Source organism: Bombus impatiens, unplaced genomic scaffold (genome assembly GCF_000188095.3).
Source record: "Bombus impatiens unplaced genomic scaffold, BIMP_2.2 scf_0222, whole genome shotgun sequence".
NCBI lineage: Eukaryota > Metazoa > Arthropoda > Insecta > Hymenoptera > Apidae > Bombus > Bombus impatiens.
Genome location: NT_176641.1, coordinates 30,494 through 53,984, shown reverse-complemented (window position 1 = coordinate 53,984; position 23,491 = coordinate 30,494). Strand labels below are relative to the sequence as shown.

At 31.9% G+C, this 23,491-nt stretch overlaps 1 protein-coding gene across 2 annotated transcripts in view; it reads left to right on the top strand.

Moving 5' to 3' along the window:
* LOC100746926 (SAM and SH3 domain-containing protein 1-like) overlaps positions 1-23,491 on the top strand; it is a 376,143-nt gene that overhangs the window by 332,580 nt on the left and 20,072 nt on the right. For both annotated transcript variants that reach the window (XM_033319973.1, XM_012383825.3), the window contains exons 7-8: positions 21,366-21,527; positions 21,886-21,942. In XM_033319973.1, coding sequence (XP_033175864.1) covers positions 21,366-21,527; positions 21,886-21,942 — 219 coding nt within the window. The remainder of the gene's footprint in view (positions 1-21,365; positions 21,528-21,885; positions 21,943-23,491) is intronic.

The window sequence follows — 23,491 nt, the reverse complement described above, 5'->3', positions numbered from 1 at the left end:
ATAAATAGCATATAGACAGGACAACCACAACCCGTGTATGAATTCGCTATCGTAACCACAGTCCACGCTACGTCTCGCTGGCTGGCAGGATGTCCTGGTAGCTGCAATGGAAGGCAACCGACGAGTTCTCGGAGGATACGTGCAGAACCGTGATCCTGACCCCAGAGCAGAATATCGTGGACTGTCAACAGTAATACGCCTGTCTCTTGTCCACGCCACTGACCACACATTGCCATTCGTCTTGTTTTAGCCTGACTGCTGCCAGTAACTCAATGACGCATATGCAAATCCAATGATAAAATGTACATTTACTTTCATAGACATTGTAAATACGTCTATCCATTGCGGAAGATTCTCTTAACATTACTACACAGTCCCACGTAACAAAAAACGTTAATTTGATAATAAAAAATAAAATAATTTTATAAATTCTGGTCTGGTTTTAAAAAAAGGCTAAAATCTTATGGAATTTAATATTCATAAAATTGTTTTCCTCTAAAATCTAAATGAAAATAAAGTTACTATGTTTCGACTTCTTCTTGGAAATCACTTTAATCGCATTAATTCTTGTGCTTCTTTTTAACAACTCATCCATAAAAAGGGAAATTGCAAGATTAGCCTGATGATAACAGAGGCTCTTTTAATATTTTACAGAATAATTTCAGTTGCAATTGTAAATCGTAACCGCAATAATGGTTTCTATAAATTTTTAACGCGTAACCCAAGCCGATATGGCATGGTTTTCATAAAACTTGAAACACAGGTTTACCATCGAGAAGAAAGTGCTTAATATTTTACGTCTGTGTAAAGCACTTCTGAAAGCCAGTAATATCGGGCCATTGCGAATTCGTAAAATTCTACGCAACCGTGAATTCCCCTTTGAATACTTCTAAATTTATAAGGTATTGTTGAAGTCACAATTTGCTGTGCGAAGAATAACTTTTGTGGCAATTTTTGCTTGTTCAACGACATACAAAATCTACAGACGTAAGAAGTAAAAACAAAATCGTAGAAACTGATTAATATTTTGCAATTATGCAACATTTTATTTCATTTATGTTAACTCGAAAATAATTGAAATATATTATTATAAAGATATCGATTCAGTAATATTCAGTAATATTATTCAGTAAATAAAATTAGTTTTAGCAACATGACGGTCTCATAACATCATAGCTACACTAGCGTCATGTTAATGTCAACCTGATAACCAGAGTTTTCTATAAATAGAAAATTAAGCATTAATATGGATAAATTAATTTCAATTGTGAGTGTTTCGTCCAAGATCTGCTAATATGGACTCTTCAGTAAGGCTCACCTAACAGACCTATATCTTAGACACAATGAGAGAAGAGAGAAAGTGAGTGTTTCATCCAAGATCAATTTCAATTGTTACAAATGTTATATAGTTTATTTTTAATGAAATGAAATGATGCGTAGAGGTTTTCTAAAAGAAGATATTATGTCCAAAGGAATTAACTCGTGGTTAACAGGTGAACTATCAGTGGACGATGTATATCTATTTGCCTATTTATGTGTTTGTTTACATAATTATTACTTTCACAGTTTTACTTTTCAAATACTCAAAATTATCGACTTTTACGACAAGTATGACATAGATTATATTTTTAATGCTTTATTCTTAAGGAAATGAATCAAGTAAATCCTTTAAGAATAGAGGTAAACGCGGAATTTACAGTTCTTAAAAATACAAGCTTATTATTATTTACAGTTTGTTAAAATGTACACATGTAAGTAGCACCCCTGTGCGCACTAGCTTACCTCCAACATTAAATTAACTTTGAAAACGACGGAGCAGCTTCACCAGGGGACGGAGAAGTTTTAGAAGTGGAAATTATTTCAAACTTTCGATGTCTACATTTCGCGGAGGAACATTTAAACGAAATTTAAACTATATGATTAAAGAGAAACCTCATTTTCTGATCATTAATATATATATTATATATTATATATATTGATATATATATATATATTTCGGAATTGTAGAAAAATTATTTATAAATGCATTATTTACTTCATTCTAAAATGAAATATATTTTTACTATGATAATTTCAATGTGTCATGCCATGTCAGATAAAATAAATGTTTTCTAAAACATGCTTTTATCAAAGAATATTTGTTTAAAGCTTGTATTAAAAAGAATAATAAAAAGATTTACATAAAAGATTGTACAAACGAAAAAATTTATGGAAGAGTGTACTTAAACATAAATAAAATGCACTAGATCGCTTTATATGCTAATACTAAAGTTCGTAAGGGCGTAAAATACACTCAGTTGTTGACCTGTTACCCAAGGCATTGCATTAGAAGAATCGTTTCCGTATTCGATATCCCGATATTCAAAATACAGAGAGGAATAACTTTAAAATCCAACTAAAATGTTATTAGATTGAGTAAAAGACTTTTTGTTGCTTTCTGTCGTTTTATTGTATGTAGTATACATTCGTGTAACTGACCACAAAATAATTGAGCTTTTGCGTTTCCATAATTTTGGTTATTGTTAGTGTTTTAATTCCTTCTTTTTCAAATTTATATTAGAATTCCTGTCTAAATTCTTGGAAGTATTAGTGTGTAATTAGAAAAATTATTGAAAAGTATTACAGGCTAGTTAATAAAATGTTATACCGCTTTATAAGTTTTAAAGAAATACTGAAGTCACATATAATAAACATTTGTAAAATGTACGAAACATTGTTAATCAAATAAGCATATTATGACAATAATGTCACCAGATAAATCAGAGATCTCTGCTTTTTCCTTAGTTTGTTAGAAATTTTTATACCAGAGAAGAGATTTACATAAAACAGAAAAAGAGAAGGCATCATAAAGAATAAAAATATTTGCCAATGGGAAAAAAGACTATAACTTGAAAATGATGGAGATATTTTTTAATCGATATATTTAATTCGACTCAACTGTTACTTCTCATGATGATTTCATTGATTGTTAATTGTGAACCGTAGTAGGAAATCGATGAATTCGGCTTGAATCGAAGATTGCTATCATGTACATTTCATTAGTTCGTAGAACATCGTTTAACTTAGGGCAAGAGAATTTGGAATGACTATGAAGCCAGGAGGGAACGCCGAGTTCCAAACGATAGTTTGTTGAAATAACAAAACTTGGATTGATACTCGAACAGTGCTTAGACCGTCTTAAGGACCTGTTGTCGATCCCCATTGAATCGCCGCTAAATATTCCACGTGGTAAATTCCAGTTCAAGACTGTTGTAGTCCGGTGTGAAACAATCGTTAACTGAGATTGATGATTAAATTTTAGCTTATTTCTATCCTTGCATCAAATGCAGTTTATTTGCGTAGCAAATTAGTTTAGTTGTCGTAAACATTTAAAAAGTTTAGTAGCGTTTAATTAGTGTTCTGATCAATTTAAAATCAAATCAAATTGTAAAAGTTATAAATAATTTGTCATTTCATGAAATAAAATATAGTCATACGTAGTCGTACATTTAGTGACATTTTGCAGTTTCATAGAATAAATTCAGTCATAAAATTTGTCACTAACTTTAGCAAGTATAATAACTTTGTTAGGAGCTTCATATACTTAAGTTTTATTAATTCTTACTTTACTACCAATCTTAAATGTCTCTACTTAAACGTTTTTCGAGGATAATAGAATTAATTTCTCAATAAATAAATAAATAAATATTCTTACAAAAAATAGATTCGAAATATAGGTATTTTATGTAATATGATACTAGCACCATTCGATTGCTTGAGTGAAAATTTACACTTTTACTGATATATAAATTTGCACAGATTATGTGGATGAGAATGAAGACTGAGAAGTCAGAGGATGAAATTCAATGATTTCTATTGTTCATTGATATCATTTATTATACATCTTAATAATGGTTGAATGGGATCTCTTTATAACTGGTTTCTGACGTCCAGCTGTGCTTGACGTATTTGCATCATTTTTAAGATAAAAGTCCATCAATTTCCTCATTAAAATTATCTGTACGTTCTTTGTATGGTATTTCCAACAAATTATCTGAGTGTAAAACTGTGTGACATCATTAAAATAAAAGCCCGTTTGTTTGTGTCTTCTTATATAAACTAATGAGAACCTTCATTGAAACGTATTTTCCATGATACTATAGCTTATGCTTTGTACTTCAACTTCTTTTCTTTGCCTTCTTGACATGTATACGCTATCTTGGTTCTCCTACGTTTCAGTTAAGTGGCCGATATGCACGAAATAGCGCCATGAGGCCGCTCCACACCAGTTGGCACTGTATCACAATTACCAGATAGTAGGAATTATTTAGCGATGTCATTCGTTCCCTCCTCCCCCTCGCTTTCTTCTTTCTTTTTCCCTCAGATATTATTTTAGGCTATTGTAGTCGTTTTACGATTTTTATTGTAGGCGTTTTAATAAAACGCATTGTTATACTACTTTTCTTGTACTCGAAAATATAACTTTATATTTGATATTAGTTAAAAGAAAAACTATAAGATTTACTCGGTCAGAAATTTTTATAAAATATTGTGTATATATATATATATTGTGTACATACATACACACAATATTTATATATATATATATATATATGCGCTTATTATTCTAACGAGGAATATATTTCTTTCACAGAAGAATTCGTAAGTTGTGTTATACAATTTTATTTCAATTCTTATTTATTCTATTTGCTTTATAGAAAAAAAATCCTTTAAAAGATCACCAACAAATGATTGAAAATTATAAAAATAATTCTTCCATCCCATAAACATTAAATTCTATATTTACTTTTCTCTGCAATAATCGCTGCAAATCCCAAATCCCCAAAATACTATGTTCTATTTTGAGCTAATTGTGTAATTCATACTGATTCTATTTCCTATACTAATTCAATATCCTAAATGGCATAGTTGACAGAAATGATTAAAATTCCTTGCAAAATCAAGTTTGTCTATTCTATAAGCATACTCTGTATCCCGAATTCACTTCTATCTGCAACCATCGGTACATTCAAACCCGTAAGATACGAATCAAACAATTTCCGTCCACTGGGACTGTTTTTATCGCGAAGTTGGCATTTTCTACTCGTAAAACGAAATTGTTTAACCAAATGGTATAGCGTGGAAGCGTACAGGCAGCGAGAGTTCCATTTATCCCTTGATCAGCTCTTGAAAGCACTCGATACGCATGCTCGAAACGGCTTCACGCAACAACGGCGAGATGCGCTTTACGGCCGTGGCACAATCTTGCGTTATCACTGTTATCAGTGATCCACAACTGGCCAATAAAGTGGACGAACGCGCGAATGCAGCCGTCGATTTTATCGCTCGAGAGATCGTCCTAGCGTCCTAGTGGCAGAATATGTTCCTATACCAGGTTCGCTCGTATTCCTAGAATACGATAATCACACGAATACCAGCCTCTAATATCTACGAACGACCTCGAGGCAATGCATTTCAATGCACCGACAACCTCTACGCCTGATTCCCTGTCTGCCGACTGCTGCGCGTTTCTAAGTGATTCCGGATTGGCGAGCTAATGACTGTTTCATATTCATTGGCCGCGCACCGTTACCACCCTGCTGCGCTTACACATCGCATTCTCGTAACGCTTTATCGCTTCTGCTTCGTCTTCCTAATCTTTCACGCTGTTTCTAGACTAATCTTACATCCTCGGGATGGTTAAACTATGATATGGTTACGATCGGTTACATCAAGCCAGCTGTTGATTGCCATAATTGAACTTGTTCAAATACTATATTGCCATATGTAAATAACATACGTTGACTTGATGAATTCAAAAGTAATATATCGAAATATATCGCGTCAAATGTTCCGTCATCGTTTCCAAGATCAAATTTCTTAAAGCCATTAATGGAAAATGTAAACATACCCTACGTCTCAGTCCATTCAATGGTTACCTCTTTGGCTGTTTCTTCCCAATAATCCCAAACTACGGTGTATCGAAAAATGTTGCGGAGTGCGCTAAGAGGATCCGGTGCCCTCCAGTGTTTTTTTATCGATGCACGTTGCACAGGGTCGGAAACAAAAAGAAAGAAACAGAAAAAAAGGAAGGGACAAAAGCAAAAAAAAAAAAAAGAGACGATGGAAAGGAAAGCGATGCAACCAGACCGCGACAGCAAAAGGTGGGTGTTTCAGGTGCGATCGATATAGTACATCACCCTCGTCGTCTCTTGAACTCTTTTTCCTTTCTCTGCATCTGTCTCTCTTTCCTCTGGATCTGCGTGTCTTCGTCACCTTTTTCGAGCCTACGGAATGGCCGTTGTTCAGCCTCTCTTTTCAGCCTCGGCGTGAATCCTTCCTCCGTCCTTTCCCGTGCAGCAGCACGCCCTCTTTGTCTTCGCCTGCTGCGTCCCAATGAAAGTCTCAATGTCACGGTCCCTGTAATTTTCTTGTCTGAGCAGTAGCGCGTACAGCTGAAACCGGAGGCGTATCCAACGTGCTTTTCGAGCAGCTTCGTTTTAATTAGTAAATGTACACGACCAGATGAAACATCGATAAAGGAAAAGAAAGAAAACAAAAAAGAAGGATGATAGAAGAAAGAAACGTTAGAATTGTGCCGCCTTGTGCGTGGAGATTCGTGCTGTGTCTAGTGTCCTCGCGGTGTGCAGTTGCGCACGGTTCCACAGTATCGCACGCACGCGGCACGCAGTTCATACGACGTCGTCGTCGTTTCCACGGTGAGATTTCTCTAAAGTGGGGTTGATCGATTGCGGACTGTCTAGACGGTTCGTTTGAACGCGTTCGTGCTCTTTTCAACGCGCGTCACCGTCGAATCGCATCAGCGGAACAAATTGGTGGCCGCCGTTAAAGGCGAATTTTCCTAAATTAGTTAAGCCGGACAACAAAGCCTCCTAATGACCAGAAAACCCGTTTATGCGGCGTTTCGGCCGTTCTTCTTAATTCGGTTGCGATCATGAATATACAATGGCTGCGCGAAAGTATTTGGACCTTCTATGAATATATTATAAATTTCATTAGCGCTGTAATGGGACAAGCATGATTATCGTGATTATATTGGTAAAGTTTGAAACAGGTTTGGAAATTTGATGCGAATATATATTTCGCAGCGATCACAAAAGTATTTGATCAATTATCAGTCAATAATAAATTTTGACTTGTCGCTGTTACTATAGTCAATTGCTATCTTTTATTTGGCCCTTATTATTCTATCATGTAAAGTATCGTTTAGAAAGTATGTTATGGAAGCATGAGAAAATTTATAGCGTAATTTGCAAAATTTCTTTGGTAGAGATATAGTAGAGTAAAATCTCTGAGAGTTATAATATGCAGCCACTTTTAATACACAATACTTATTATATGTTTGAAGTGATTGTTCGTATTGTATACTAATTCTTTACTAAATATACGTTTGTAGTAAATATCTCGTAACTTCTAATTACATTTTCAGATTGGTTTCAAATTTTACTGATATAATTATGGCAATCATGTCTCGCCATATTGCTAATGAAATCTCAAAATATTTTATATAACACACACGTATGTGTTTGAATTTGAAAATTCGGAAAGGTGGTCTTGAATGAACTAAGTAACTTTACTTTGACGCAGTTCTTTATATCGATAAGAGTAAATAATTTTGAGATAAACAATCTAAGATAAATAAAACACTTTACATAAGTAAGAAATTCTTCTAGTCCGAAGAAACAAACTTAGCTAGTTTAATTTTCATTTACTCGTATTTACGAACGTAGTTTTGTTCCGTTTCACTCGGTAAAGAAATTTCCAGCAGATCCCTCTTCTTTCATGAGGTGTGTAAACATTACGGTTGTACAAGATATTTATACAATTTGCCGGAGCAGGGACGATTTGCTTTGTTAAAAGGAAAAGTTCCGGCGGTATTCATTTCGTTGCTTGATAAAAAACGGGACTCGTTAGGACAGAATTGCTTACATAAAACTCAAGAATCTAACATTTTGAGTTACTTGGCTACGGTTACATATCTCCTTGCTGTATCTGTATAACAATTCATCTCTGCGTAGAACTTCTTCATTCTAATCTCGAGCAAACTATAGTATTGTCATAAAGTCCAACGGAGCGAAGAGACGTTTCCTCGTTCAATTTTAAACTATTTTCCAAATTTCATGAAAAAGCTTCTAAAAGGAAATAAAATTGTTATTCCTCGTTTTTTACATTTTTTCGACAAAGTTTACTCTCTAGGCTATATTATAACGAACGAGGTAGTCCTAAACAAAAATCTGTTATTTTCTATTTTTTTAATTTTTCTACCAAAGATTACCCTTTTGACGATGGTACTCAAATTTAAGTGAACAAATATATACGAAAGGTATATAGAAAAGAACCGGTAATCGCAAAAAAAAAAATGGTAGAAAAAAATCATTATTGGAAATGATAAAAATAGAAGAATAAGTAACTGAAAGAAAATGAGGCATACTGTGTTCTAATTGCGATAGTATAGACATTGTTGTCTTTGGTGCTAACATCTGCAGACAGCAGAATGGCAAGGCTAAAACGACTAACGAAAAGTGTGAGCGCTAATGACCAATATGGTTCGCCGGTCAGTTTGTTAGGACGTGTGCAAGGATAAGTGTCGATCCTTGATTACGTGTCGGAGATGGAGCACGAGCGATTGAGAAAAGTGTGGGATAAACGGTTTTTCTGCGGGGAAAATGGACAGCGCCGATAAGCAATTTCCGTGAGAGTTGCAGAGAAATCCGAGCTTCCAATTTTTCCTATTTTCTACCACGTTCGTGGCTAAGTTTACAAGGATGCTTTTAATGAACTACTTTTAACGATTCGCGCATTGAAAACAAATAGTGTAAAAGCAAGCATTATAAATAAGTACTTTATAAGAAAATGTACATTAGATTTTAGGATTTTTAGTAAATGAAGATTCCTCTATCATTTTCTTTCTTTTTCCAAGAGAGATTGACGAAAAGGTTGGCAAATACAAATAGTTGTATATTTCGCTATTTAATCCCTTATGCTAATCATTTTCTGACACAAGTTCACTCTGGTTGATAAATCTTAGAAAACATCTTCCATTTTTCGAAATCTTATATGTATAATCTTTTTTAGTAATGTGGCTGACGATTTCGAATTGAATTGATCGGCTGATTGAATTGATCGAATTTCGATCGACTCGATAAACGTGCTGAAATCCGTAAAATGGTGCCGATTGTCAAACAACGAGGTTGTTAAGCTTCTGACATGCCGCAAACCGAAAAGAGAAAGATACAGTTCATAGGGATTATAAACAAAGCACGACAGTACGGAAAAAATCACCCGAGCGAATATCCTGTTTCTTGTTCGTATTTTCGGTTCCTGCTCAGCCTCCTGTGGTCATATCGTAGTGATCCATGGTTTAAAACCGCCCCAAAGTCACGCACGTAAACCTTACTCGAGAAATGCTCTTTAAAATCTCTGCGATGGAAACCACATGAAAATCCGTCCAGTGGTTCTCGTGATTAGCCCGAATACACAGATGCTTACCGAAAGCTTTATTTTACAGTATGTATAAAAGATAGATGAAGTTTTGATATTTGTTGTAAATTATAAATTTTAAATTACACGCATTTTTCTAAATAAAATTCTTAATACTTCACTTTTATCGCATAAAATGTTATATTAAATGAGTTCTTACAGTATAATCCATCCATGATTTTTTCCAATTATTTATATATATTTTTCATATGTTGTTTTTTTATCGCTATTACTATGTTTATTATCTACACGTATAAATATAATAAAAAACGTGAAAACCACCGTGATCACGCGGATGTATATTTACACATGCAAAATTCAGTGTCGGTATTCGTTAGTAAGATGACCAAGAACAGCTAAAGGAGAGGCTAAGAAAGAAGAGGGTAGTTTGGTTTCTTTAGTGGCGAGTGCCGTCCGATGGAAGCTTTGAGTTTCACAATAGGTCGGCTTCTTACCATGACAAGACGCCGGGCCGCACTTTCGAGTCTGCTTAATTAAACAAGATATCAGTGCTAGCCTTCAGGGCCTCTGGCGAAGGTCCTTTTCAATCCTTTCGTTTCCTTCCCCTTTTTCTCGCCCTTTTTCTTGCGCTACCCCTTGCTTTCTGCCACTCTTCTCTATCGAACTCTTCAACCCGAACTCTCAGCCAGCTCTTTCCACGTGTTCGTTTCCTTAATGACGACTTCTTTCTTTTCCTTCAATATTTTTCTCTCTATTCCCTTCCCTTTTTTTTCGTTCGCTTTAAGCTCGATTTTAATTTTTGTTTGCGCTCTTCTTCCAACTTGGCGTAGTTTTCGTTATGTTTATCTCTTTCCTTTTACTTACGTTTATATCAATTTTACTATGAATTCGTACCGATGATATTTTATGCAGTTGTCTTCTATCAGTGTTTCTACATATTCAATAATTTTTATTTATTTTTGCACTCAGTAATACAATTCATTGTGTGAAATGTATGAATCACGATGTCTAATTACGTGCGTATCATAAATATGCGATACAAATTAGAATATTGGATTATTGGACGTGAAACATTTTAAGTGTATTTGTTGTGGCACGAAATAACAATCATTTCAAATCAGCAACCATTTGGGAGCAGTTGCGACCTTCGAATAAAGTTGATCATTTTATTGTGAATTAAAATGACCGGTGCTGCGCAACTTATTAAGTACTAATAATAAGTTACATGATGTGAATTTATTAAGAAATATTTATGGAGCTCCGTTCGTTTCTCTGAAAATATCTTATGTCTTATGTCAATGTTAGTGTATTTATGTCGGTGAGTTTGTGCTGTCATAGTTTTTTGTTCGATGTATTTGCGAGGGTGCAATTTTTTGATGCGTAGATGGAAGAAGACAAAATACACTTTCTTGCCCTTCTGAGTCGCTTCAGTAACTTAGTGGTGAACAATGGATACAATTTAGTTGGTAACTGCACGTGACAAACACGTGCTGTTCCAGGACATGACTTCCAGGATTATTGCTGGTCCTTTATAAATCCAACTTTCTACGACTAAAAGCAGTCCACAAAGTCGTTCTATTTCTAAAATTACGTGTCCAAAAAATACTGCACTGCTCAATGTTATTGTAATAAAAGACGATATCAACTACTCGTAAAACATTTCATGTGTACTTGAATATTTAGTTGACTGCGATTGAAAATTCCGAAAATGTAAGTTAACGAGTGCCTTCAATTCATTTAACTGGATTATGACTTTATCTTCGGTCAAGATATGTAATTTGAAGAAGTATATCGAATCTTCTGTGATAAGAAATACAAGACACCGTTTTATGAAAAATGTCAATACGACTCAATCATAGTATATCATAATACAACTCAAGTTATTTTGAACTAGCAATAAGTCACAGCATCATGATTCTCAACTGGACACTGAATAATCAACATCGTCCTTAATAAGCTAGCTCTTTTAACATTTTGACAATAATTGCGCGAACCATCAAGAGAATGTAATAAGAAAATTATCATGAGAAACGTCCAAACCATAGAACGGTCGGTCTATAAATCTGAGATGACTCATTGTCAGATAAGTGGTGAAATATTGCTTTTAAACGAAAGTAACCGAATTTATCAGATACCTCAGTAAGCAAATTTATTTCAGAAATATAAATTAAACTGTGTTTATTTGATAAGAGAATCTACTGTACGTTTACAATTAATAGAATCGCAATTAAATACTAAACCGTTATCGAAATAAATCAATGTTCACGATTAACATGTAAAAAACAATACATTTTGGATGAATAATTCGTTGATTGTGCATTTCCTGTGTCTCGTGTTTAAAATCGCCGATTCCCGATAAAAGCGTAGAACGAAAATGAACCGCTGCGCGTAAATTATACGGTCGAGATTCAACGCGTTAATTCATTACTGAATTACGTGCAATTTAAATGTTACGCGTCGATCAGGCGCGCATGGACAGCCAGGTTTAGAATTGATCTCTGAAAACTGCTGCCAGTGCACGTTGATAAATTATAGACTATCGAACTGAGAAAATATATTTGTGACTTGAATTTTTAAAAAATGTTTTAGGAATTACTTGGCACTAGTGGATTTTGAAAATGCACCAATAAATTGCAGGCTATTTAGATTCTTAACTTTTAGCTGACCTTCTCTTAAAAATAGTTTCAAAAAATTGCGTTTTTAAAATATTTAGAAAGAAAAACGAACAGATATTAAAATACAGCATCATGAGAATAATATAAATCATTATTGATTAAACCTTACGTCTCTGAAGCAATAAATATACGCAATTAAGTATACTAATTGAAAGAGTAATGGGAATAAATAGATTTGTCTACAAGACATGAAATACAATTTACACTATTATAATGTCGTCGGTTACTGAAATTCACAAAAATATATTTATTGGACTTCTTCAATTATTTTCTTGATACTATTATTTTCTATGTAGCAATTATGTTTTTTTTTTTCAAACTATCTTGCTAATATGTATTTCCTTCAATTATACTTTGATTGTAGGTTTCGAGCTTTGTAATTCCTGTTATTTCAAACAAAATAATAATTTTGTCTAACTATCTGATTAATATCTTCCAAAGTGTTAATACTTTATTTCTATAATTCTTAATTCTATGTTTCAGGCAAATTCGCAATAATATAAAATCATATTGCGTGTGAAAAACTATTGAAACTGAAAACATTCAATCTCTCAAAATGTTGATTAACATGTATTTGTATGAAGTATATTAAGTAATTCACAAACTAAGTTCACACATTGGTATAGAGTATCTAATTATCATTACGAGAATGTGCTTTTAACTCGAGAATCAAAGTTCCGCAGTGTTTACCACATTATGCAGTTATGGTTATAAAGAATCTAAACGATAATATGCTTAGTCATCCAACTGCTTGCTTAACTATGTTCTCGCTTATCTGAAGTTTCATACAGGAAAGCGTGCCGTTTAAACGGTTCAACTTTAATTAAATTGGTTACAACCAATTACGCGTATATTATTCCAAAAGAGCTGTTTTGCCAACAGAAATAACCTCGAAACGAGTTGCAGCTACTGCGGCAACCCATATTACAATCTGAAAGTTCTATTATGCGATCTAAACTAATTATTTATGTAGATTGTGATGTAGAAATAACAATGAACAATACAGTTGAAACAAAAAAGTGTATTGGCGTTATATTTCGTATTTTACTTGTGTCAATCGCGAACAAAGCTGTTATCAAATAATAGAGTAGCATAGCTTATTCTATATTTATTTAATCTCTTATGGATAAATCTACTTATTCTATCACTTATTTGGTATATTTTATATCTCTTTAATTTTATATCTGATGATTTATCGATAAATCTACGTATTTCATCGCTCATGCATTATTGAAACAATCCATCTTTCTTTCCATAAAATATACATTGCCTCGATAAATATAGTCTCAAAAATTCAACCTTTTGTGATTATAGTATACTATATTTAGTGTTAACAAGTAATCTATTTAAAAGGAACCTATCAAAGTTGAAGTCAGGAAGAATCAATCCAAATATTGAACATCAGTAAGATTAAATAAATTTCAAAATTCTATCCTAGCTATATTCTGTGTTTAGTCTATACCATACGATATTTATTACAATTTTGTTGGGATAATTTTTTAATTGCACAGACAAAGAAAACAGAAAAAATATGTTTAATATTATTCTGTAAAAAATTAAAATGCTTGTAAAAGCTTAAAATGACATCTAATAAGAATATGCAAAGAGGAATATATTAACAAATTCATTGATATCAGGACAGATAGAAGAATGAAGAACGACAAAATGGATATATGTACCATCTGTTCAATTGTCGTGACAAAACGTACTGAAATCGGCATTGTGAGCTACTTGTCGCAAGACAGCTTACTAAATTTGCATGAAATATGATTGCATACTCATGACATATATCTTCCATATCGCGTAAAACATTTTGACGAGAACCATAGCTCTTTCCGTGACCACGCCGTTTCATTTGCATCGATGTATCCTGAACGATTTTCTGTATCGGTTGAAAGATACCTAGATGTATATATGTGTGTGATATTTCTATGTCCAGATATTACCCAAAGTAAAGTACTATTGCGCACAAAAAATTTACTTCGCTTTTTCGAAAATGCACGGAAAAATATTTCATACTTATCTGTAGACTGCAGATTCTTATTCATTTGTGGGTAATTTGAAAATGCGAAAATTTCTTTTTAATTATATCAAACAATTTCCATTCACATTCAATTTTTTAAATTTCTCGTTTATATTCTATTTCTTAAAATTCGTCGGCTATATATTATTGTAAATTATACTCAAATAATTCTTTTCTCTATTCTTTTCATTTCTACAGATTGTATTCATAGAAATACAAATTTCTAAAAATATCGGTAATCTACTTATCAATGGGGACAGTGTTTTGATGAATGTATAAGACATTTAATACCACGAATGACACAAACGTGATACAAATGTGACAATAGAAGGATGAATAATACACGTCGAGTTAACCACTTTGCAAGAAATCTTATACCTTGCAAAGAATTTAATTTTCCGTAGAAACGAATGTTAAGATTACTTTTCTACGAAAGAAAATAAAATTTTTACTGTTCAATAAGGATTTGTTTCGGTGTGGTGTAGCACACGTTTTATCACGTGGAAATCCGCGTTACCACGTCAACAATTTTCCCCGCAGCGTGTCAACGTCACATGGCCTAACTCGTTGCCTGTCTCGCGAGACATTAACGCGAGCCGTCGCGACGCCACGTCGTAGATTCGAGTTTTATTAGGTAGTTACGATATACACACATAGTCCTCGACATGTACGTAGTTTTGGTGACGTTTGCAGAGATTACCCCCATCCTTTCGGTAAACAGAAACCACTGTCACGGTTTTGGCTTCACATACTATCTAGCTTCTTTATAACTCGTACACCTTATGTTCCACGTACCACTTTTATTTCCTAACATCTGGCTTGTGTAACTATTTATTTTTTATCATTTTTGTTTATGGAACGTACGTATTCGTTTCTTTTTCTTTATAATATGATAGTCTCACAAAACTAGAAGTTGCACGATACATTTTAATTATTAACAGAATCGTCCTGTAGGAAAAATAAATACTGTTTAAATGAGACTATCTTATTTTCTCAATTTTCTGGAATGCGCATAATCAAGTCGTGAAAAAATTTCTGAATTTCATCGATTTTCAGATTCACCAGTCTTTAATATAGTTCATTCTTTTTGTAAATTCATGCAGGATAAAATCAAAAAATTAAGACGGGGTAAATTCATACTATTTACAAACAAATTTATATAGGTTCTCCCATTTGAAATTTCTAAGTCGACCCTCGTTTCAGCCCCTACGGGGTATGAATATGAATCAACTCTGACACATATGTAAAGGCCCCTAGGACCTATAAAATTTGAGCCCAGAAAGATTAAAGGCAGTGGCGTAGTTTCCGAATTATTGAACTGTTTCCAGTTATGCGAGCAACCTTGTAGGATACAAACGAATTCACAAGAGGCGACCGATATTTTATACTGAAGCAAATTACTAAATCATACAATAGACAAACAACTAAATAAAAAATGATATATGATAAACTAAATGATCATTATTAATGTTCTGACAGATTAAAAATTTCGCGATGAACCTAAGAGCTGATAAAATTCTAAATTGATTGATGTAAAAAGAGAGCTGAAAAGTTTTCGATAAGATAACATTATCGATATGTAAGAATTGTAGATCTACTAGGTCGTCCGAAATGTTTCTTTCGTTTTATAAGGAGATAACGGATGCACAACATTTTTCGTTTTATATTATTTTATAGAATTACGTGAGATCCATTTTGTTCTATCAAAATAAAGATCACAGTGTTTGACAGATTAGGTTTCATGTTTGTATAAAGATGCGTCGTTGTAAAAGACGTGTCTGTAAAAGAAAGACACTTTTCGAACAACCTACTATTATGTCGGATAAGTGTACCATATGAAGTTTTCGCTATTTTCTTGTTCTTTCAAAAATAACGAGTTTCTTCGCGAATTTTCTCATAAGAAACAAAATAAAGAATGAAATATACCTTATATTATCGTATCGGTCAATTTTTTGCTAGTTCATTAATTTCTGTTTAAGTAAATAAAATGATAAATATAAAATATGTAAAATTTCAGTGTCTTATAAAAGAATATATTAATATAAAATCTTGATATAAAAATATTTATATTATATATGTATCTTACATGTATCTCTCTTATATGTATCTGAATGTTATATTATATATGTATTGTCATTTTTTAAAAGTTTAAACAAGCAAGAAACATTTTACATTTAGTTGCAATTTCAAGTAAAATTTACAACATTGTCGCAATACCTTCATCAGATTTAAGGAAGCCACAGATTTCTTCGCTGCAAAACGCTTTTACCTGAGTGACATGTCGAGGCTCGTGACTAGAATCTCTTTGCAATAGCTGCCTGGGATATCGAAGGACGTGCATTTCGTGCGGTCGCTGCTTTTGTAATTTTGAACTGGAAACCGCGTGCCTCGAATAACGTGTTCCTTTAAGAAAATTTTCATGTAGTAACATTCTATTCTATGGCATTTTTTAATAGAACGATTCACCGTAATTGTTTCATAATGATCAAATATCACAACTATCACATGTATTGTCATTATTTTTATTTCAATTTTCCAGATATATTCTTTGCAGTCTTATTTTTATAATATTACAACATTGTATAAATTTCTTATATAATATCGAAAAATGAATATTATATACTGATTTCATTAGAATATAATAAGATTATTTTTTTTAACAATTTAGAGTGCTGTTTTAAATGTTTTAAATAATAAAATAATTTTATATGTATTGAAAGATGATAAACGCGCTAAAACTGTTATGATAATGCTATTTAATATATCGTATAAATAAATTATTTTTCAGTTATTTTATTTCTGAAATTGTTGTATTGTATAGGAACGATACCCAATACCCATGAAAGCCCTTACTGGATTCTTTATTGACAAGCACTTTTATTTTAGAGCCCTGACTAGAATTTTTGCGGTGCCAGCTTCCAATATTGAAGAACACACGCTTAGACCTAGGTGTACGTTTGGTGGAATTCCATCTTGAATTTGCTACTCCCGCTATTTTCATAACTTTGCCCTATCTAATTTTTTTCGTTCCATTTATTATACTTACCATGAGTTCAATTTAATTTTATGAAATCTAAATTAATTTTTTTCCATAAAAATACACATGGAAACAATGAATTTTGAATTAGAAGAGCTGAACATATTTGGTAATCGTTACGTTTATTGATTTTATTTGATTTTTATTATTTACTGATAAGTTCAATTTTATTGTGTGATTGGATTGCACAATTTATTTCTATCGCTTCAGCCTACTCGATACTTTTCAGAAATGAAACTTCTTTATTGTAATAACATATTGTACATTTACTTCCGACGAAAAGAATAGCAAGTGTTATATACGCATATCTTTGTCCAGCTAAAATTACTCGTTAAATATACTGCAGAAAATTAGCTACTTTTCGTATTACAGTGGTCTTAGGATTAATATCATGGCATTAGATACCGTACAATTACACTAATTATTGTAAATTGGAGCGAAGGAAATTGTCGCCACTTTCATTAATTTACCATTTCTTGGTGTAGTCTCGTAAAAGATACTGCCAAAGAAATGAGATAAAAATGTGAGTTGTTACTACAAATTTATTTTACGAACTTCAACATCGAATTTATAATCGAATAATATTTCCAAAAGGGATCCTGTTCCTCGTTAATTGGAAAATTAACAATTGAAACGGGTCAAATTGATTAATTATTTCTTAATTCTGTATCAATTTTAATATGAAAATACTAGTGATCTGTTTTCAAACTTCAGTAAAGCTTTACATAAAAATATGATAGTCCATTATTAACATAGTGACGAGAAGAATGCACTACATAGTACATAAATAACTTATTTATCTCGCTTTTACTTTTATATACATTTCACTTTGCAACTAATTAATTAATGTTATATTGCAAGACTCGTTCCTTAAAAATTTCTTTTATACATAATTACTACGAAATGAATGAATAATTTAGAAGTTTGTTGCGAAGTAAAAAGTACGAAGACCATTGGATGAACTGATGGTAGAAGATAAATTAATCTATTCTATTTAAATGATTAAAATGCTCTCAATATACCTTTTGTGAAAATTTCAAGCGATTTTATTCCTTACTTACCTTCTTATTTTCAGTCCCTTTTTCAATATAAGTGAGTCCGGAAAAAACGGAGTACGTATCTAATTTAAAAAATATCCGTTAGGCGTACGTCTTTTGAATTGATTTAATTAGAGGTGTTTTAATTAAATTTAATTAAACATCCTTCAAACAAAACAACAAATTGATGATGATTTTGAGAACTGGAACGAAGATGTATGCATCAGATACGGTGAAAACTATAATGATTTGACGAAAGAAGATGATTGAATTAAATGTGTTGTCTTTTCTCGATGTATTCCTGAAGGATGTCCGATATTTAAAATTATGTCTGAGCATTGTGGCAAAAAAGGAAAAAAAACAAGTGTTTAATAAATAACTTTCATAGTATCTAAAAATGTTTTTTATATATTTTTATAAGTAGTATATTTTGTACTTCTGTAATAATAGTAGTTGTGATAGTAGATAATAATAGAGAGTCTTCTTTTCTCCTTATTAAAAAAGCTTTTCCAATAAAAGTAGTTACCGCAAACCAATTTCATGAGCGATTATAACTTACGTGAAAATGGCCCACCTCACCCGTAGTGCAAGGAATAGCCCAGAAGCTAAAATTTTATTTTCCTCTTTCTGTAGTTATTTATGAAAATATTATGCTGCGATTCTTACATACTTCAAGAAGGATCGTTCACCACATAAACCCACGAGTGAAAAATATATAATATTCCTAAAATGCTCGATTTTTGAGTGTTTTTAAAAACCTGATCCATCTCTACCATGTTTACTCTAAATAATAGAAAATTTCTAGAAATAAAATTCGAGATCCAAGGGCAACAGGAACTAATGAAACACAGAATGACTAAAAAATGAAAGACAATCATTGAAATTAATAAAAGATACTTCGGTGACTATAAATATCTTAATTTTAATTTTTGTTAGAATCATACAATTTGTATATAAATTTTAATATTTATAACATAACATACTACAGTGTCTTCGCTCACCCTCTATATTTATCTCAGCAATTTAATTTAACAATAAGCTAAGGAAATTCCACAAATCGAAAGTTACCAAGTATTTGTTAATATCAACTTTACGAACCAAAATGTTTCAATATTACGTAACCGACTAGTGCTGCACTTTTCCGGTTCAATAATAAAATTTCGCCGGAAGAATTTTAGGTGTGCTATAAACTCGTAACACACAGAGTTTGTTGGTTTACACGAGTCAAAGCTCATTGGCCATACTGCGTCTAATAGCGAGTTCTAAAAGTTAAACAGATTTTCCAGTGCTGGGTAAGACAAACCCTCTTTTAATATACAGATTTCTCCGTGATTTTCATCCGTTGCGGCTCGAATTCCTAGAATTAAATGCTCGTTAATGGTGCATGTCTATAACGGATTTATACGGGCATTATCCTGTTGATGGATTTGAACCGCATGATAAAACTGTCGTTGCCCACTGGCGTCTAGTTTTTATTCACCTCCAAGAATTGAAAACTCATAAATTGCAAGGTGACCCGTAAAAGTTTCCCGAATGAATAAATGATTTCTTTAATTAATTAATATCATAGTTTTGTTTTGGTCGAGTTCAGACAACTGGATTTATTATTGAACATTTTATATTTATTATAATTAATCTCAGAAGTCTACAGACTTCATAAAAAAGACCATTTGTATTTAAATAAGGCATATTTATATAAAGTCCTATAATAATATATATTTCCTACTATACTAAATAACAAAAATCTAATAAAACAGAATTTTAGTTATCTCGGTATAAAGTACATTAACTTTGTAGTACTTTTCATTAGAATAAAAATGATTTTTTTGAGACGAATAAAATGAATGAAAGTAAAAAATGTAGCGAATACTATACCTTTATGAAATATAAATTAGATAGAATATAAATTTATATATTAGCTTCATAAAATAAAAATAAATTAAGTAAAATTTATAGATGATATATAAAAAAAACACATAGAATGTAAATATTAATGAAAGAATGTAAATTTTAATGAAGTATATTTTTGAATATAGTACTTATGTTAGATTCGTTTAGTCGTGTTCCGAGCTTTATCGCTACGTACCTTGTTTTTGACAAGAGTTGACAGATTTTTCAATAGTAGCTTCTATGTTCGTTGCATAATATATTCACTTTTCCTTCATCTTAGCTATACATATGGCGTAGTATGGTAAAAGTCAACATGCTGCCAGTAAACAGGGAACAATCACGTAAATTCCCAGTCTTGTCTCTTGGAATTATTCAGTCTTAGGAATTGTACCTCTACCGTTGTATTTGCGAAGTTCAGCCTGTGAACGCAAACAAATGGTTTTAATCCGTTTAACATAAATGCCACGCGGTTTAATTAAATTTCAGCCAGGAGATAATAACCTTTGCGTTCGTGAAAATGATTTTTTTCTCTGTCCATGTCACACCTCACAAATTTTGATTTCCTGTTTTGCAATTGCCATTTGTTCCTTTTTGTTTAACCTTACCCAATTATATTCCATTCGTAATTATTACCGTTTTCGGATTTTTTAATTCTATTACTAAAATATTTATGATATTTTTCACTGTCAAATTAAGATATTCTGATGAAGAAAGTGTTCCATTATTGATAATTATTAATCATTATTATTATGTTCACCATGATGTTTCATTACCCTTTCTTTTTTAAAATATTCTGTATATGATATTTATTATTTAATGTCCCATATAATTTCGCGGCAGAGATGAATTTTCTAGTTAAAATCACGTTCGCAGCAGAACGCTCTTTACAAACGCCTAGAACGTTTTGCCTCAAGTTATCACTGTCAAAATACTCCAGTCTCTGTCTTAATTATTCGACTAATGATGTGCAGAACGAAACACTATTTCATACTTTCATTATGATTCCTAATTACACGCTCCTTAAATAATTTCGTACACAGTATTTTGGTTTCATTCGGTTATTCCTGGAATTTACCATTCTGTAGCGTAATGAAGTAAAACGATTATATCCTCTCATAGTTCATTTTTTACTTACACTGTCACAAATGTCGTAGAATAATTCGTATTTAAATAAAGGCAAAGTTATAAAAATCTATATGTAAGAAAATGTTGTTGTATATAAACTTTAAATAATTTTGTATTGTTCGATTTGTTAATGATAGGTGGACACACCAGATAGTGTTCTGCAAAGTGGATTAGGCTTGGGACCAGATATGGGACACACAATTTTACGTTCTATGGTGGATCCAAGAGATTACGATCGATTAAGATATTTGCAAATGAACGGTGGTCAGCCAAATAGCTTCGAGGAAACCATACATAGGGTATGATTTTCATTTATATGTATCATTTATATTTTATAAATATTAAATGATAACTTATAAGTTACAGTTTTCATTTTATCAGAGATAATGAAAAATTGAAATATAAAATTTAATTAATAATTTTGTCTAATTTGTTTGTTTTATTAAACATTGTAATTCTTTAAAAAAAAAAAAGATTGCGAGCTTTTTGTTATCTTAATTATCCACGTCTTTTGTTATCTTAATTGAAATTGATTCACCTAGGTACGTTTGTTTTATATAAAATTCTTCAAAAGTTTTGAAATATCTCTTCGTACTATTATTGAATTTTTGGTCAATACGGTATGTAGAGAAGACTTTACTGGTTTATATTTTCCAGCTGAAGGTTCAAGAGGCGCTGAGAAAGAAGGAACGATTTCATAAAGAACACGAAGAGGTGAGTGTAATTTAAATTAATGTTCACTCTTCCTTTTTTTTATAACTAATGAATTTTTGTTTGTACGAATACCAAAGAAAGGAAGTGAGTTAGATTCAATTCATAAGAGAAACGAATAAAAGCAATAAGCATGATCAATTTAATGGTGCATTGGTTCAGCTTTTAGTTTTATTATCGTTCTTATCAAAAGCTTATCAACCTTTATATCTTGAAAATTATATTATTTTCCTCTAGATATGTTATATATTTTGCTATTAGTATTATCTATAAGATATAATTAATCGTAATGATTAATGAGCAATTGACAATTAAAGCGCAATCGTATAAATGATATAACAAAGTATTATATAAAGACAATTATTTTATCGAATCACAGCATATTGCGAATGCGACGTATGTATATATCTTTCTCACAATTTCATCGAATAAATTTTGGGAATAATATAGAGACAATTAAAACGAGGATAATTTAATTGTCGAATAATTTAAGAACAGAATAAATTTAAAAATAATTTACACAATAAATGGCGGCAGAGGGTGATAGAACTTATTAAAAACCCAATCTGCCCTCCGCAATTCTCTACTAATTTTATTTGAAATTGATTGTGAGAAATAATCTAGCTGAGATTTTAGACTTGAAATCCTGCATAAACATATTGATTTTTAAATACTTCGATTCTACTTTAATACAATAATGAATCTTGAATCATGAAGATTTCGAAAAATATAACATATTTTCGCAAATATTGAGTATACTCTTACAATAATACTATAACAGGCTATTTTTGTATAAAAAGAGAGCGAGTATGCAAAATTTCAACTAAATTGGTGATGAAAATATTTTGATATATCTTGATTAATTATATTATTATACATAATATATTATACGTAATATATTACATATTATATTATATACAATACATATATACATAATATATATAATATTATGTGTAATAATATAATAAGCAGTAAGTGCTGTGATAATTGTATCAAAATTATCACATGGAGATAAGATTGGTGTACACCTTGAGTAATAAGGCCAGTCTCGCAGAAGATTACTGATAACTTTTTAAAAGCACTAATCCCCTTTTCCTCCTGTTCGAGTGAGATGGACGAAACACATGTGGAAGGAAGTTGAAACTCGTAAAGGAGCTCGTAGCTCGAGAGGGAAGTCGGAATGGTATCGTTGAAGTTTGCGGAAAGGACTGGTCAAGATTTGGAACGGGCAACGTGAGGGACCAACTGGATCATCTGGGATTATTTGACAAAAGTTTCTAAGCTGCTTCGTAATAGCAGAGTTTGTCATCCAATTTACTGACTAAAATTCAGTACGAACTTTATCGAAATTTCTTTACTATATTATCTCATTTTATTACTATTGATTTATCTGAGAAACAAATTCTCAGAATTGATTGACTTTGCTTTTTACACATTTTTTTCATCACTCTTATACCTATACATTTTCAGATTGGTTTGATATTTTATCTCGCTTTTCTATATTGTCTAGCTGTTTTTTTATACACGTTAGTTATTTTTAAAAGTAGATTCG